At 43.0% G+C, this 15,140-nt stretch overlaps 1 protein-coding gene across 2 annotated transcripts; it reads right to left on the bottom strand.

The window, feature by feature from the left end:
- Positions 1 to 328: 328 nt before the first annotated feature.
- LOC144591793 (arginine-glutamic acid dipeptide repeats protein-like) lies at positions 329 to 9,691 on the bottom strand. Of its 2 annotated transcripts, XM_078395812.1 has the most exons (4): positions 9,522 to 9,689; positions 8,245 to 8,422; positions 5,781 to 5,854; positions 329 to 2,653 (listed from the first exon to the last, which is right to left on the bottom strand). In XM_078395812.1, exons 1-4 carry the CDS (start codon positions 9,544 to 9,546, stop codon positions 2,646 to 2,648), a joined length of 285 nt encoding a protein of 94 aa, XP_078251938.1. In that variant the 5' UTR covers positions 9,547 to 9,689; the 3' UTR covers positions 329 to 2,645. The 2 variants fall into 2 exon arrangements, with proteins under 2 accessions (XP_078251938.1, XP_078251939.1); XM_078395813.1 differs by lacking the exon at positions 5,781 to 5,854 and having other exon boundaries at positions 9,522 to 9,691.
- Positions 9,692 to 15,140: the final 5,449 nt, after the last annotated feature.

A 15,140-nucleotide genomic window follows, 5' to 3' on the forward strand; every position in this document is an offset into this window, starting at 1 on the left:
ATCAACATGTAGTAAAGTTGAGGCTATAATTTAATGTCCACAGCAGAATCTAGGGCCTTCGGTGAATATTGTACGCTGTGAACATGTACGTGAATATTGTCTGCTTAAACCCATCCAAGTCAGATCAATGGAAGGTAAGGCCATTCAATTCTCACAGATAATCATCCTGAAAAGGATACTTGGAATGACACTGTTACAGAATTGATCATAAAAGTTTTTTTGAAGCCAATGAGCCTCGATTATCAACACCACAATGCACCAACCAGCAGAATAATGAGAGCCAGCTGGCACATCTTTTCTCCTGCTGTGCAGTCAAAGAGAAACAAGATTATTGCAGCTCTGTTGGTTTATTTAAGTCACAAATATTTCAAAAATTACAAAATACTCAAATGGAGAAAACACAGAACTCACAATCGTTGCTTCTACAGTTTGTTTACATTGTGTTATCCCATGGCAAACTACTATTATATACATTAAGCTTCAAGATATATATAAATTTAGCATCAGAATTTACATTCTGCTAATGCTGCAGTGAAATAAGAAGCTGGACCATTGACAACATTAAACATTATACTTTTGAAAACACAAAAGCAAAATAAAAAAACCTGAAACTTTGTGTCACTATCGGGGCTGTCATTACATCATGTAGTTAGTTCTTCCTTTTAAACACAGTCCTATGACAGTGAACACCACATAACAGTCTACAATGGCAAATATACAGTCCTTGATAAAATCAAGGGGAAAAGACAGATAGATACGCACTATCAGGAAACCAGTCACCCAGTGCAGACAGTCAAAGCCAGAATCTGCGTTCAGCTTCTGACACTATGTAATAGCTTCATCAATAAAATGTAAAGCACAAAATCGCCAATAACTTTTAAGAATGATATTTTCAGTTTAAAAAAAAAAAAAAAGATACAGACATGATTGACAAAAGCAAAATAAGCAGCACCCTGCTCTAAAATTAATGTTACTTTATCGAAATAACTGCTGGCATCTCAGATACCTAAACCACTGACACCAGACACTGGTGCACATTGGTTAACTATGACAATTTTCTGCTACTTTTAAGCAAAAATGGGTATAAATTTCCACAAGGTAATTAACAGCCCCAAAATCAAAACAGCTACAACAATGTTTATTATAAAATGAACCTCAAAACTGAATGTTTTTGACTGGCTATTATCTTTTAACTTTAGAACATTTATCCCAGAAATAAAAGGATATTTTCCATCAGGCTTCAGTAATCACAAGCACATGCCTTTATTCCAACTCCTTGTTTAATGCAGAAGATTGATTCTTCTTTGCCATTACGAGAGAAATGCACAGACGCGTACAATTTACAACCACAGCTGAGGGGCACTGAGTTTCACAAATGCTCCTCAGTGATCCACGGTCAAAAGAAGGGCTCGTAATAATAATCCTTTAGCTTATATTTTTGGTCCTTTATCAGTTTCCCCAAACTTTACAATCCATTTTGAGACACTTCAGTAGCCATGATTCGGATACCTAAATGACAAGATATCGCCCTCATACAACAAAATAAGTTGGCAAGCAAAACTGAAAAAATCGGTAATGATGTCACAGGTATATGCAATTACTAATATTTAACAAGAACAAAGATGATGGAAATTAAATGCATCAAATATAAAAGTAGCTTATTTGTTCCTTATAATTAGTTTATTCTTTTAAAATATTAAATCATTGAATTATAACTATAAAATGGAGTTAAAAGATACAACCATCTCTTAAATATTTCAGATACTGAAAATGTTTTTTTTTTTAATGATTAGAATGGAAAGCTTACAATATTTCTGCTGTTGGAAAGCGATCAGGCTAGTAACAGTCTGCACTGTTGACCGGCACGGTGGGCGTGGGATGTCCAAACTCGGTGATGGCAACATACTAGTTGTAGTGCCTTTTGCTGTTATATTTGAAATCTATGTCAATGTTTGTCTGGACCACTATCCCTGCAACCTTTGCCACTGTCTCCAGACACAGTTGAAACAAAAACAAAAACCCCACTCCATTTCAGAGCAAACGTTACCACACAGCTACTTTCTCTCCTTTAATCAAAGGGAGCGGAACTGTTCAAAACACTTAGCTTTCCAATTAGAAATCCACAACTAATCCTTTACGTACACGGTTCATTTTCTTTATTTACAAATTCAGAAGCCATGCCACAGATTTTTTTTCTCTTTAAAGATATCCTACATATTATTTAAGGAATCATAAAATGTATTATAGTACTTCTACTAGAACTTTGTTTAATCGTTTTTTTCTTTCGTTAGGATGCATTGTGCAGTGACCAATTGAAACCTGGTCTGGTACCAATACAAGAACAGCCGGAAACACTGCTCAAGGTACATTTCCCACTATCACATTACAGAACACAATGTCGTGCAAAGATCCACAGCCAGCATCGAGTGATTTGCCCTCCAGAAAGGAATATCATAAAATAAAATCATACAATCCTTTTTTTGGGGGGAGGTGGGGGTGGGAAATGCGTTTTGATATAGTCTCCGTATTGTTTTGTTCTTGCAGGATGTCAGAGGTTCTTCCAAAGTACTGGTTGAGTAATCCTTGGCCTCATGAGCGAGCCTCCACAAGATTCAGCGCTTAAAGAGGCTTGTCACTTTCTTTTTTCAGTCGACTGCAAGAGAGACAAGTGTGGTTTTGAAAATAATCACTTTTGGATGTTCTTTAAAAACACATTCAAGATGCACTCGGCTAATCTGAAATACAAGGTTTGCTCACTTACCTGCGCTTCAAAACAAATAAAATTAAAGCAGAGATACCTCCACTTGGTTCAGAACATACTAACTGCAGTGCTATTGCCCTGACATGCTGCCTATATTGCTTCATGAAGTTCCAGATTAACACTATCCCTGCCGGGCCATGTTGAACTGAAGGCACTTTTTAACAGATTAGTCAATCAAGCAGTTTTCTTCAAAAACACAACGGCTGGACACTGTGATGCAGTCTCTGAACGTGACAATGCTGGAACACATCACACACGAGCCATTTCCACCCAGAACAGTGGAAACTGGAATACTACGTCCAAGGGGTAGAATTCTACCCTTTCCCTGAATTCAGATAAAACGTGAGGAGGGATCTTTTCCTTTGCTTTTACAGGATGCTCGCAGTAAAAAGCAGAAATCAGTCTAGCCACTGTCCTGCCTTGATTTCCTCACCGAATAGATAGGGTAGATGCACAGAGCCTTTTACCCAGAGCCGGGTAATCAAAAACCAGAGGACACAGGCTTAAGGTGAGAGGGGAAATATTTAATAGAAACCTGCAGGGCAATTTTTCCATTCAGAGGGTGGTGGGTATATGGAACAAGCTGCCAGAGGAGGCAGTTGAGGGAGGAGGTACTATCACAACGTTTAAAAGACATTGGACAGGTACATGGTTAGGAGAGATTTAGAAGGATATGGGCCAAACACAGGCAGGTCGGACTAATGGAGAGGCATCTTGGTTGGCATAGGCAAGATGGGCTGAAGGGCCTGTATTCATGTTGTATGACTTTATGAGGTGAGAATATCTACATTCACAATTGTGAAATTTCAATAGATCCTGGTTGCACAGCCTTACTGCGAGACAGTTTCAGATTTCCATTGCCTTTGTGAGGCAAGGTTGCTCTCTCATCACAATTGTAAATGCCCAAGAGACAATATTTGCCTGCTTGGGATTTCCTTTGCCTAGCATGGCCACAATGAGCTGAATGGCCTCGTTCTATGCAGCGATCTTCTGCGATTCCTTTGTATACCATCAAATCTTTGTAGTTTTAAACAGCTCCCTGACATCACCCTTAATCACCTGAACCGTGAAATACAAAGCACAAAACACATTTATGCAACTGAAGGTCACCGACGTTCCTATTTGCTTCCAGGCCCACATATCATTCAATGTGCACTTCACCTGACTCCTTCCAAAGTCAAGGCATCATTACGGGGGCTTAGGTGGAATTTGACCCAAGCATCAAAACCTTTGTCTTACAATGCTTTAGGATGCAAATCCTTCTTAATTACCTCCACCTTAGATCAATGCAAACGGTCAGCAGAACCTCTTTGCTCATAAGGTCATAAGTGATAGGAGTAGAATTAGGCCATTCGGCCCATCAAGTCTACTCTGCCATTCAATCATGGCTGATCTATCTCTCCTTTCTAACCCCATTCTCCTGCCTTCTCCACATAATACCTGTGCTAATCAATAATCTTTTAATTCTGAGGCTATGACCCCACGTCCTAGACTCTCCCATTCCTGGCTTCTCCCCTTAACCTCTGACACCTGTACTAATCAAGAATCTATCTATCTATGCCTTTAAAATATATCCACTGACGGCCTCCACAGCCTTCTGTGGCAAAGAATTCCACAGATTCACAACCCTCTGTCTAAAGACATTCCTCCTCATCTTCCTAAAAGAACATCCTTTAATTCTGAATTTGCTCGCCTACAGTTTAGTTCCTGGACCTTCTATCTGCTTTCTATGGGGGGGACTTATCATGGATTCCCATTAGAGTGCTTGCACCTTTCTTATTTTTGAGTTCTACCCATGTCGCCTCAGTGGACAAACCCTGCAGTACGTCTGTTCTGAGTGTCGCCATGACAGTTTCCTTGATCTGTACGGCAACTCCTCCACCTCTTTTACCTCCTGTCTGAAACATCAAAACCCTGGGATGTTTCGCTGCCTACCATGTCCCTCTCACAACCACATTCCCGCAATGGCAACAACACAGTGTCAACCACCAACCCAGGCTCTAAGTTCACCTGCTTTCCCCACAATATTTTTGCATTGAAATAAAAAGGCTGTGGAGGCCAAATAAACACACTTCAGCTTCACCATTGTCCTTCACCTCTCCGTGGCTGCCCGCTTTTGAAACTTACTGGTCCTAATCTCTTTCCTCTCTTCACTCCTTCCAATTGCTGACCTGTAACTCTGGCCCCCTGACTTTCAACATCCTGCAGGAGGAGAATTCCACAATCCCATCTGCCATCATTACTGCAAAAGACCAAGGAAGCATAGCACACAAAAACAGACCATACTATAACCTGCCATCACCTTCTGTCCAGTCTCCTCGCCGAAGCCTCTTAACTCAAAGCCTCTGCTCTTCCCTTTAACTCAGCACTTCACCTCAACATAGCCTCTCTCCCAACAGGGCTGCTCCACTACACTTGCAATTCCTTTCCCGTGTCTCTCAACGACTATCACTTAACTGTCCGGCCTCTGATTTTTGAAAAAAAAGTATTTTCTGCTTTGCAATGGGCTGCTTTCTTTAAACTCTCCCCCTGAATTATCGCAAAAAAGATTCCTCTGCTCCGCCATCTGCTGCTCTCCAAATGTCCCGCTGATTTGTGAACCCAAAAATAAGAATGCCCTCAGCTGTTTGGCGGTCAGTGAAGAGCGAGCGGCCCACATTTCCAGTGATAGGAATGACTGAGCATCGATGATGGCAAAAATAGTACCCAGAAGGAAGGTCAACACAGACATGCAAACATTGGTGTGTAGATTAACAAGGTCCTTAGCTTCAAAAAGTTAACGTAGCACAAACATGTTTCAGCAAAATATGGTTGTGCTGTTCTGGTGCTTATGCACCATTTATAGATTTACCGTTTGAGGTGTTGCAGGACAGGACTAGGTTTGTTTTTTTCGGCATGCTGCATTTTGAGCAGAACCTACGGAGGCCACATTCAAAATTGTAACAAACACCAATGGGAAGTTTACACCATGCTAATTTTTTGAAACAGGTCCAATATCTGATTGAAGTTAGTCACTTACAAGTTTTGTTGCAATCTAATGAGTTCACACAGCTAGGGTTTCCACCTTGCCTAATATTGATAGGGACCCAGAGTCTAAAGAAAAGAAAATCTGTATCAACTTTAACTTTTCTTCTGTTGTTGGTGATTTTCAAATCCTGAAGGTGGCACTTCAGGTGCCACTGACCTGGATTCAAGTCTGAGCTCGGGTGCATGTCTGCATGGAGTCTGAATGTTCACCCTGTCTCTGTCCTCTCCAGTTTCCCCCCACAACTCAACCCACATGTGGGTTGGTAGGTCAAAGGGCCGCTGAACACTGCCCCTCGTGCGTGGGTGAGTATTGGGATCTTGGGGGAGTTGGCGAGGGTGTGGCGAGAATGAAATGGGATTAAGGAAGGATTAGTGTAAGTGGATGTTTTTTGGTCAGTGTTGACTCGGTGGACTGAAGGGCCAGTGTCTGTGCTGCATCGCCCTTTGACCCTCAAGTCACATTTTAGCATTTAGGCCAAAGGTAGCACACACATGGGTTCAAATGTCGGTTTTTCTTAGACTATTTTGAAGTTACTGCTGAGTTAATGAATGATGTAAAAAGTAAGAGTGGTGTCCAAATACACAAAGGCATAATATTTCCTAACTATGAATCTGTGATAGGTTTGCACTTCAAGCTCAACATTAATATATTACATTGTTTACTTTGAATTTTTACAGTGAATGTCTGCTGTAAAAAGTGCCAGGGTCACATAAGAGACCCATAAACACTGAGGTGACATGGTTTAGAGACATGGATGGTGTGGAATTTCCACATTTATTATGAATTATGTCTAATGAAGGGGGGAGCTCCAGTGCTTTTTCTGTCGGGCCTTGGTCACAGTAAATAATTAACTAAGATGACCAAAAAGAGATTAAGTTTAAGAAGAGGGATAGCTAAAGCTGATGTGTAGGAAGGAACTGCAGATGCTGGTTTACACCGAAGACAGACACCAGCGGGTCAGGCAGAATCTCCGGATAGAAGGAATGGGTCGAGGCCCTTCTTCAGAAGGAGGCCTGCCTGTCCTGCTGAATTAATCCAACATTTTGTGTCTATTTCCGCTAAACCTGATATTTTAAGAGAGAGTTTAAGAGAGAAATTTAATCTAACCTATTTACAGGGGAGACACATTAAGGAAGTAATGTCTCATATTTACAGGGTAGGTATTGATTGCATTTTCAAGAATTATTATTTGAAATTGGTTCATGGCTTTTGACAATGACGGTGTTCTACTTTGTAACAGAATGATTGCAAATGCAAAAATAATGCTGCTTCCAAATGTAGAGGTTCTTAATGAGGCAATATGAGAATTTCTGATAAATGTTCAGGGGAAAAAAGCAGAGGGGTGATGTTTTTTTGATGTATTGACACATGTTTATTCGCCTCTCCCGTGAAAAATGTCCCCCTTTGTTTATTTTTCAAGATCATTTTACATGCTCCCCAACAGATGAAACTTCCTCTGGATGTGCCACAATTCCGGGAAAACCCAAGCCAAAAGTAATGGTGGCAAGAACATCGGGCACTCCAGCCACCTTCAACACAGAACCAAAACAAGAAACTCTCAGGGAAAAAATGAAAGACGTTACTCTGTAAAGAAGGGGTGCATTGTGAATGGAGAGTGTGGGGGTTTACAGTTTTCCCAGAGTGAAAAAAGACACATTCACCGTGTCTTTTATAACGTTCACATTTGCTCTGGAGATAGTGTGTGTAATTCACAAGGTTATCTCCTGGGATTTGGGGTTTTTCATGTCAGGAGAGATCAAGGCAGGCTGGCCTATATTTACTGAAGTGTGAAGTAATGAAAGGGATTTACAGGGTGTGGGTGTAACTTTCTCTGGTTACAGAATCTGGAATCAGCGTACACTGAAATAAGGTAAGGTGTTCAACATTTAGAAGGGGAGAAATATATTTAGCCAGGGAGCAGTGGATGCAAGAGTCTATTCAAAGCGGAGACAATATGGATATAAATTAGCAATGCCGGTTACATTCGTGTGTGTTTTGCTGTTCCATCTAACTGCTGAGAACAGACTGCTCAATATTCTTGATTAGTCTGGGCATCAAAGGTTACTAGGAAAAGGCAGGAGAATGTTGAGAGGGAAAAATAGATCAGCCATGATTGATGGGTGGAAAGGACTCGATGTGCTGATTGGCCGAATTCTGCTGCTATGTCTTAAGGTCTTACAGTCTTATTGTGTGACATTCAAAAGATAATGTGCAGGTTTATATGGATGTGGGACAGCTAAGGACAGGTTTAGAAGGATATGGGCCAAACGCAGATGGGTGGGAGTAGTGCAGATGGGAAACGTTGGTCAGTGTGGGCAACTTGGGCCGAAGGGCCTGTTTCCACGCTGTATGACTCTCTTTGTCAAAGGACAAAATAATCTTGAGGTTGATGAATTTGAGCGTGGGGGGCACCTACTCCAAAAGGAAGTGCTTGCAGCTGGACAGAAGCTCCTACCTGTAATAGTCTTCTTGTCCGGGAAGGGGGCCTCCGTGCATGTGATGGTGGCCGTGAAGCCACTGTTGCTCCATGGCTAGTCTCTGCAGTTCTGCCGACTGGGCATGCATCGCCTGGAGTTGGTGTGCAGCTGACATTGGGGCTGGAATAGCACCGGGCAGGTCTCTGTAAGGTCCACCTGAAAACAACAAGCCAATGGACGAGGTGGAAACACGGAACGGAAGAAGCAGGTTAACAAAAATAAAGAAGACACACAGAGTGCTGGAGTATCTCAGCGGGTCAGGCAACATCTCTGAAGAACGTGAATAGATGACATGAATGTTTCAGGACGTAAAATCTGAAGAAGGGCCCCGACCCGAAATGTCATCTGTTCATGTTGCCTGACCTGCTAAATCTGGGTTGGTTTAGAGATACAGCATGGAAATAGGCCTTAAGGCCCAACAAGTCCACACCGAACATCGATGACCCGTTCACTCTACTTCAAAATGATCGCACTTTCTTATCCGCTCACCTATAGGTCACAAGGTCATGTGATAGGAGCAGAATTAGGCCATTCGGCCCATCAAGTCGACTCTGCCATTCAATCATGGCAGATCTATCTCTCCCTCCTAACCCCATTCTCCTGCCTTCTTCCCACAACCTCTGATACCCATGTTAATCACGAATCTATCTTTCTCTGCACATCTCTCTTAAATATATCCACTGACTTTGCCTCCACAGTCTTCTGCGGTAAAGAATTGCACAGATTCACCATCCTCTGACCAAAGAAGACAAGACTTGGGGCAATTTGCGGTGGTCAATTAAACTACATATCTGCACGTCTTTGGGATGTGGGAGGAAACCAGGGCACCTGGAGGAAACCACGCGCTCACAGGGAGAAGGGGCAAACGTCACTCAGACAGCACCCGAGGTCAGGGCTGAATCCGGCTCTTTAGCGCAGTGAGGCAGAAGCTCTACCAGCTGTGTCACTGTGCCGCCCATTGAGTTACTCCAGCACTATTGGTCTTTTTTAACATCAATCGACAAGAGAGTTCTATTTTTATCTCCAGCAGGTTGTGAAATATGCCATACCAAATGCAGTTGGACAAACTGCTGCCTGTATTCACATAATTTTGTATTTATATATACACAAATTACAAATATCTAATAAACACAGTGGAAAATTTAGCATTACCTGCATTCAAAAAGCATTGCAAAATTAAAATATGGCAATTCCTCCTCACACCAATTACACATTGTGACGTAATGACTTGAGAGGAATGTCTGAATTCTCTTACCAAAGACAGGGTGATGCCTGAGCATTTCATGTTCATGAGGACCTTGGGTCAACAGTGGGTTCGGGATTGCACCGGGTGGGTAAGGAAAACGGGCCAAATGGGGTCCAGCTGCTAGTGGGTCCACTAACGGATGCACACCTCCTGAACCTGGTTGGGAGAAAAAGAAATAACCTTGGAAAAAGCATTGCAAAGGAATCTCACAGCTGGCACAATGAGCTACATGGTTTTGTCTTTTAAGTCAATACAGTGGGTCAGAGTACAGCGGCTGAGGCTGTGAATGCATTCTATAATATAATACCACCTCTCTCGTCGGCTCTTAGCGAGAATCGGGACATCTTGGTTTCAACATCCTGCATGATTCTACCCAGAGCCAAGGATGCCGATTTCTACATCCATATTAATGCTGCCTTCTAGAACATACAAAAGGTACAGCACAGGAACGGACCCTTTGGCCCACAATGTCTGTGCCGAACATGACGCCAAAGACCAACTCTAATCAGCCTGCACATAATCCATAACCCTTCATTCTCTGCACATCCTTGTGCCTATCTAACAGTCTGTTTAATGCCACTATCGTATCTGCCTTCACCACCACCATTGGTGAGTGCCACCATTCCAGGCAGCCACCACTCTATGTGTAAAAAACTTGCTTATGTTCTGTTGCAAGCTCAAGCCTTCCGTTTGAGTTTTTTTGTACCTTTTAGGCTTGCAATAGTCTCTTTCGTGGTCTTACAAATTGCTCCATTCAGGTATTGTCAGTTATCAAAAACAAAAGAGCAACAATTCTGATTCTCCTGGATCCATGGAGAGGCGGCAGCCTCAAGCTCAAGGAAATCTGACTTCTTCAGGGCACATGTTTGTTCATCAAAATCAACTCCATCTTGACCAATGAATCAAATTCAATAGCCCAGAAATGCAGATGGGACACTGAAGGAATGAGGAGCTGAGTGGTGGGATCAACAGCGAAAGTGGACGAGAGGCACAAGGCAAATTGGATGCGGAACAGGCATGAGGGGCTGTACTGATATAGGTTTACTACTGCCATGTGTAATATATTCCTTTATTCGTCCCACACCGGGGAAATTTACAGTGTTACAGCAGCAAAGTGGATAGCAAGAGATCATTCATTATAAATAAAAGATACATAAATTGGCATCAGTTTTCTGTGTGTTCTTAGCTGTTATTGTTGACTCGTCTGCTGTAAGCAGTGCTGGTAGTGAAGTCTCACAGCAGCGGGAAGGAAGGACCTCCTATATCTCTCCTTCATGCACTTGGGGTGAAGGAGTCTGTCAGTGACGGAGCTGCTCAGTGCAGTGACAGTGTCCTGCGTGGGGTGGGAGTCATTGTCCAGCAGCGATGTTAGCTTTGCCATCATCCTCCTCTCTCCCACCACCTGCACTGAGTCGAGGGGGCAACCCAGGACAGAGCTGGCCTTCCTGACCAGCTTGTCGAGTCTCTTCCCTTCCGCCGCTGAGATGCCGCTACTCCAGCAGACCATAGAAAATGGCCGATGCAACCACCGTGTTGTAGAAGGTCCTTAGGAGTGCCCCCTGCACTCCGAAGGAGCTGAGTCTCCTTAGCAGATAAAGTCTGCTCTGGCCCTTTCTGTATAGCGCATTGGTGTTTTCAGTCCAGTCCAGTTTATTGTTGAGGTAGACACCTAGGTACTTATATGAATCCACCCTCTCGATGTTCACCAGTGTCGGGGGGACATGGCTGCGCCTGCGGAAATCTACCACCATCTCCCTGGTTTTCACCGCGTTGATCTGGAGGCAGTTCCACTGGCACCAGTCCACAAATTCCTTGATCAGTTCTCTGTACGCCCTGTCCTCGTCGCCCGTGATGAGGCCGACGATGGCAGAGTCATCAGAGAACTTCTGTAGATAGGAGTCTGCAGAGCTGTGCCTGAAGTCCACAGTGTACAGGGTGAACAAGAATGGCGCTAGCACTGTTCCCTGCGGAACCCGTGCTGCAGACCACCCTGACCGAGACCAGGTCCTTTGTCCTCACTGTACTGATATACAGTGCTTTGCAAAGGCAAATCATGTCATACATGAGTACATCCACTGGTGCCCAGAACAGCTATAAAGCTACAGCTACAAAGAGAGTATAGTTTTTAAAGCAGGGAAGAAATCAATATTGGGGAGGGGGGTGGGGGAATGGGTGAATGAGAAGCTAATTTGAGTGAAGGACTAGGCTGCATTCACAACTCTCTCTGGTCCTTAGAATGTTATTTAAGTTTTTACATTTTATCTTATTGCAAGATGAAGCCTTGTAGTAAGCGCAGTTTAAAAACGTTGACCCAAAAATGTTCTCGTTCATTTCATTGTGGCATGATTCATAGGTGCCTAAAACAGGTGATGGGTTCCTCAATCATTGTAAGCGATGTAAGCATAGTAAGCATAGGTTTGCTTTTGCCAGAACTGAGCCAGGATGGAACCCGGGGGCCAAACTCATCCTGGCTGATATTCTTGAGCTCCAGTGATAATACATTGCGGGAGGTGAAGATGGGTGAAATTCAAGCACATCTTATGGAATAATGAAGGGTGCTTCTCCAGGGTCTGCCGTACATGCCTGTTGTCACCTCTTGCAATTAATGCTCCTCTCACTGTTGCATTGGTTTCTTTCCCTGCTTATCGTCGGGAGTTGGTGGTGAAACCGAGACCCTGAAATTTGGTGCTGCGCTTGGTTCAGTTGTTTGACCTGGACCACAACTACTTGAAGGATGTGATTAAGCTAAAGGTTGCAGTAAAGATTCATAAATATGTTGGGGACTTGCAAGGCCCATGTTGTAAGAAGGGACTGGATAGGTTGGGACTGTTTTCTGTGGAGGTGATGGAGGCCGAGGAGTGACATTATAATTTTGTAAAATCACGAGCGGCGTAGATCAGGTGGATGGTCGCAGTCTTTTTCCTAGGTTAGCGGAGTCTAAAACTAGAGGGCGGAGGCTTAGGGTAAGAGGGGAAAGATTTAGGGGGGCAATCTTTCCACACACAGAGTGGTGGGTTTAGGGAACGAGATATTTGAGGAAGTGATAGAGGCAGGAATAATTATACTGTTTTAAAGACATTTGAACAAGTACGTGTGTAGGATGGAATGGCAGATGCTAGTTTACACTGAAGACGTAATGCTGGAGTAACTCAGCAGGAATAGGATTTTTCTCCAGAGATGCTGCCCCACTGAGTTACTCCAGCATTTTGTGTCTACGAACGGGTACATGGATGGGCAAAGTTTGGAGGGATATGGGTCAAACAGAGACCAGTGGGGTTAGTTCAGGAAGGTACTTTACTGGACACAGGCTGAAGGGCCTGTTTACATGACGCACGACGAAATGGACAGGCTACTGTTACCCATCGCCAATCTCTTGCAATGTGGCCACGTCTCCAAGGAGCAAAGGAACTGACTGCAGAAAGTGGAAGTGCGACAATGATCTGAGCTCATACAATGGTATAAATTAGGTGGTTGAAGAGGACTACATAAATTATACATTGCTAACTAAAGAAAGCAGGTAAAATGGAATACAAGGTATGTGAGGACATAGGAAGAGAAGAAAATGAAAAACAAAAAAATCCTTTCAAGATGCAGTTCAAACACAACAGAGGTGACTGAAAGCAAGACCTGTTGGGTGATGATATGGAATATTACAAATTTCTCAATATTATTTTTATTGCTATTTTTAAATGTCGCCCTTCAGTTTATACTTTTCCTCCCTCCCTCAAATGCTTACATGTTCAGCTTCCTCTTCCAAAAAGCAGCTGTGTCATTGAGCTTCTAAAATTTTACAATGCTGTGTACACAATATTCGTAATTTTTTGGAAGCAAAGTTACCATGTAGAGTCCATGCAGTTATAATGCTTTTTATATGATAGATCAAATCTTTGCACTCTTCTTTCATTTCTGAGAACTTGGGAAGAGAAGGTCCCTGAAGATGGGGACCCTGGCGCTAAAATTACAGTTGTCTCATCGACATGTTTGATTACCAAGTACTTTTCAATAATTTTACTGGAATTTGTAATGTACAAATTGGCTGCTGTGTTTCTTACATTGCAACAGTGACTGCACTTCAAAGGGACTTCACTGACAGTAAGGCACTTTGAGATGCTTAAAAGCCATGAATAGATTAGATTAGTTTATTGTCTGATGAGTTTATTATAGTTTACCGGCTAGGTTGTTTAAATAAAGGGTTTGTTCTTTCCTTTGATGCCAAGGTTGGAGTCTAATGACATCAATGAGATCCTACTTTCTGTTGGGTGTTGAACATTCAGTGCTGGCCTCACCAAGAACATTCGGCATTCAGGATCAGCAAACCCATAAAGCAAGTGATTACATTTTCTCAGATTATCTTTTGGCAGCGCTGATTCAACAAAAGAGTTGGAGATAGGATGGGAAGCATGAATCGTGGTAAAAAAAAACCCCTACTATATAAATAAAGTCAATTTACTCAGTTACTCTGTTCAAAGAGCAGAGTAAATGCTCTGCTCTTTTACGAGGATGTTGCCAGGACTTGGGGGGGCCTGAGCTGTGGAGAGAAGTTGGATAGGCTAGGACTTTATTCCTTGGAGCTCAGCAGAATGTGGTGTGATCTTACAGAGATGCATACAATCATGAGGGAATAAGTAGGGTAAATGAACATTTTTTTAACCCTAAGCAGGGATAAAGAACCAGGGGACAAAGGTTTAAGGTGAGAGGAGAAAGATTTAAACTGAACCTGAGGGGCAACTTGCCAACACAGAGGGTATTGGGGGAGGAGGAAGTAGTTGAGGTAGGTACGATAACAACATTTAAAAGACTTTTGGCCAGGTTCATGGATAGGAAGGGTTTAGAGTGAATGTAAATAAAAAGGAACTGCAGATGCTGGTTTATACCAAAGATAGGCACAAAATGGTAGAGTAACTCAGAGGGTCAGGCAGCATTTCTGGTGAAAATAGATAGGTGACGTTTCGGGTTAGGATCCTTCAGACTGATTGTCATAGGGAGAGTGGGGAGAAAAAAAACTGGAAGCGAAGATAAAAACCGGACAAATCGGAGCCGGCAACAGGTGACCTCAGCAAGAAGGTCCCCCGATAGGCTGACTCCTGGATAGGGACATGTATGAGCCCAAGAGGGATGCATTGTTGCGAATTGTAGATCTGGTTACCAGACTTTTAGAGGAGCGGAAAGAAAAGGTGTTTGTGGAAGTTACCTAAAAGTGTAGAATTCAATGTTCATACCACTGGGTTGTCTCCCTACTACAAACAGCCTGAAGAAGGGCCCTGACCCGAAGCATCACCTATCAATTTTCTCCAGGATCAAGAGGGATATGGGCCAAATGTGGGGGGCAGGTGGGACTCGTGTAGGTGGTGGATCTTGGTCGGCATTGGCAAGTTCGGCCAAAGGGCGTGCTTCCAAGCTGCATGACTCATCATGGTGACATCTCACAATAAGAGTATTTATTAAGATGAATGCAGAGAGGGGAGGATATGCGCATAGCAATCATGTGCATAATATAAACTGTAGTCACACAGCATATCGGTTAAAAAATCTCGACTGACACGGGAAATTATGCAATCAACTCAATTCTGCCTGACTGCGGCAATGCCACTGTATGCAGCCATTATTGCTCCTTGCGGTTTCTTACAG

Source organism: Rhinoraja longicauda, unplaced genomic scaffold (genome assembly GCF_053455715.1).
Source record: "Rhinoraja longicauda isolate Sanriku21f unplaced genomic scaffold, sRhiLon1.1 Scf001927, whole genome shotgun sequence".
NCBI lineage: Eukaryota > Metazoa > Chordata > Chondrichthyes > Rajiformes > Arhynchobatidae > Rhinoraja > Rhinoraja longicauda.

Bases quoted from the DNA above. Each gene is read 5' to 3' on its own strand.
- LOC144591793 (XM_078395812.1), bottom strand. From the start codon at position 9,546: ATGCTCAGGCATCACCCTGTCTTTG. The intron at 8,423-9,521 runs GTAAGAGAATTC...TGTTGTTTTCAG, and splicing joins CAGGCATCACCCTGTCTTTG to GTGGACCTTACAGAGACCTG. The intron at 5,855-8,244 runs GTAGGAGCTTCT...TCTTTTCTTTAG, and splicing joins GGACAAGAAGACTATTACAG to ACTCTGGGTCCCTATCAATA.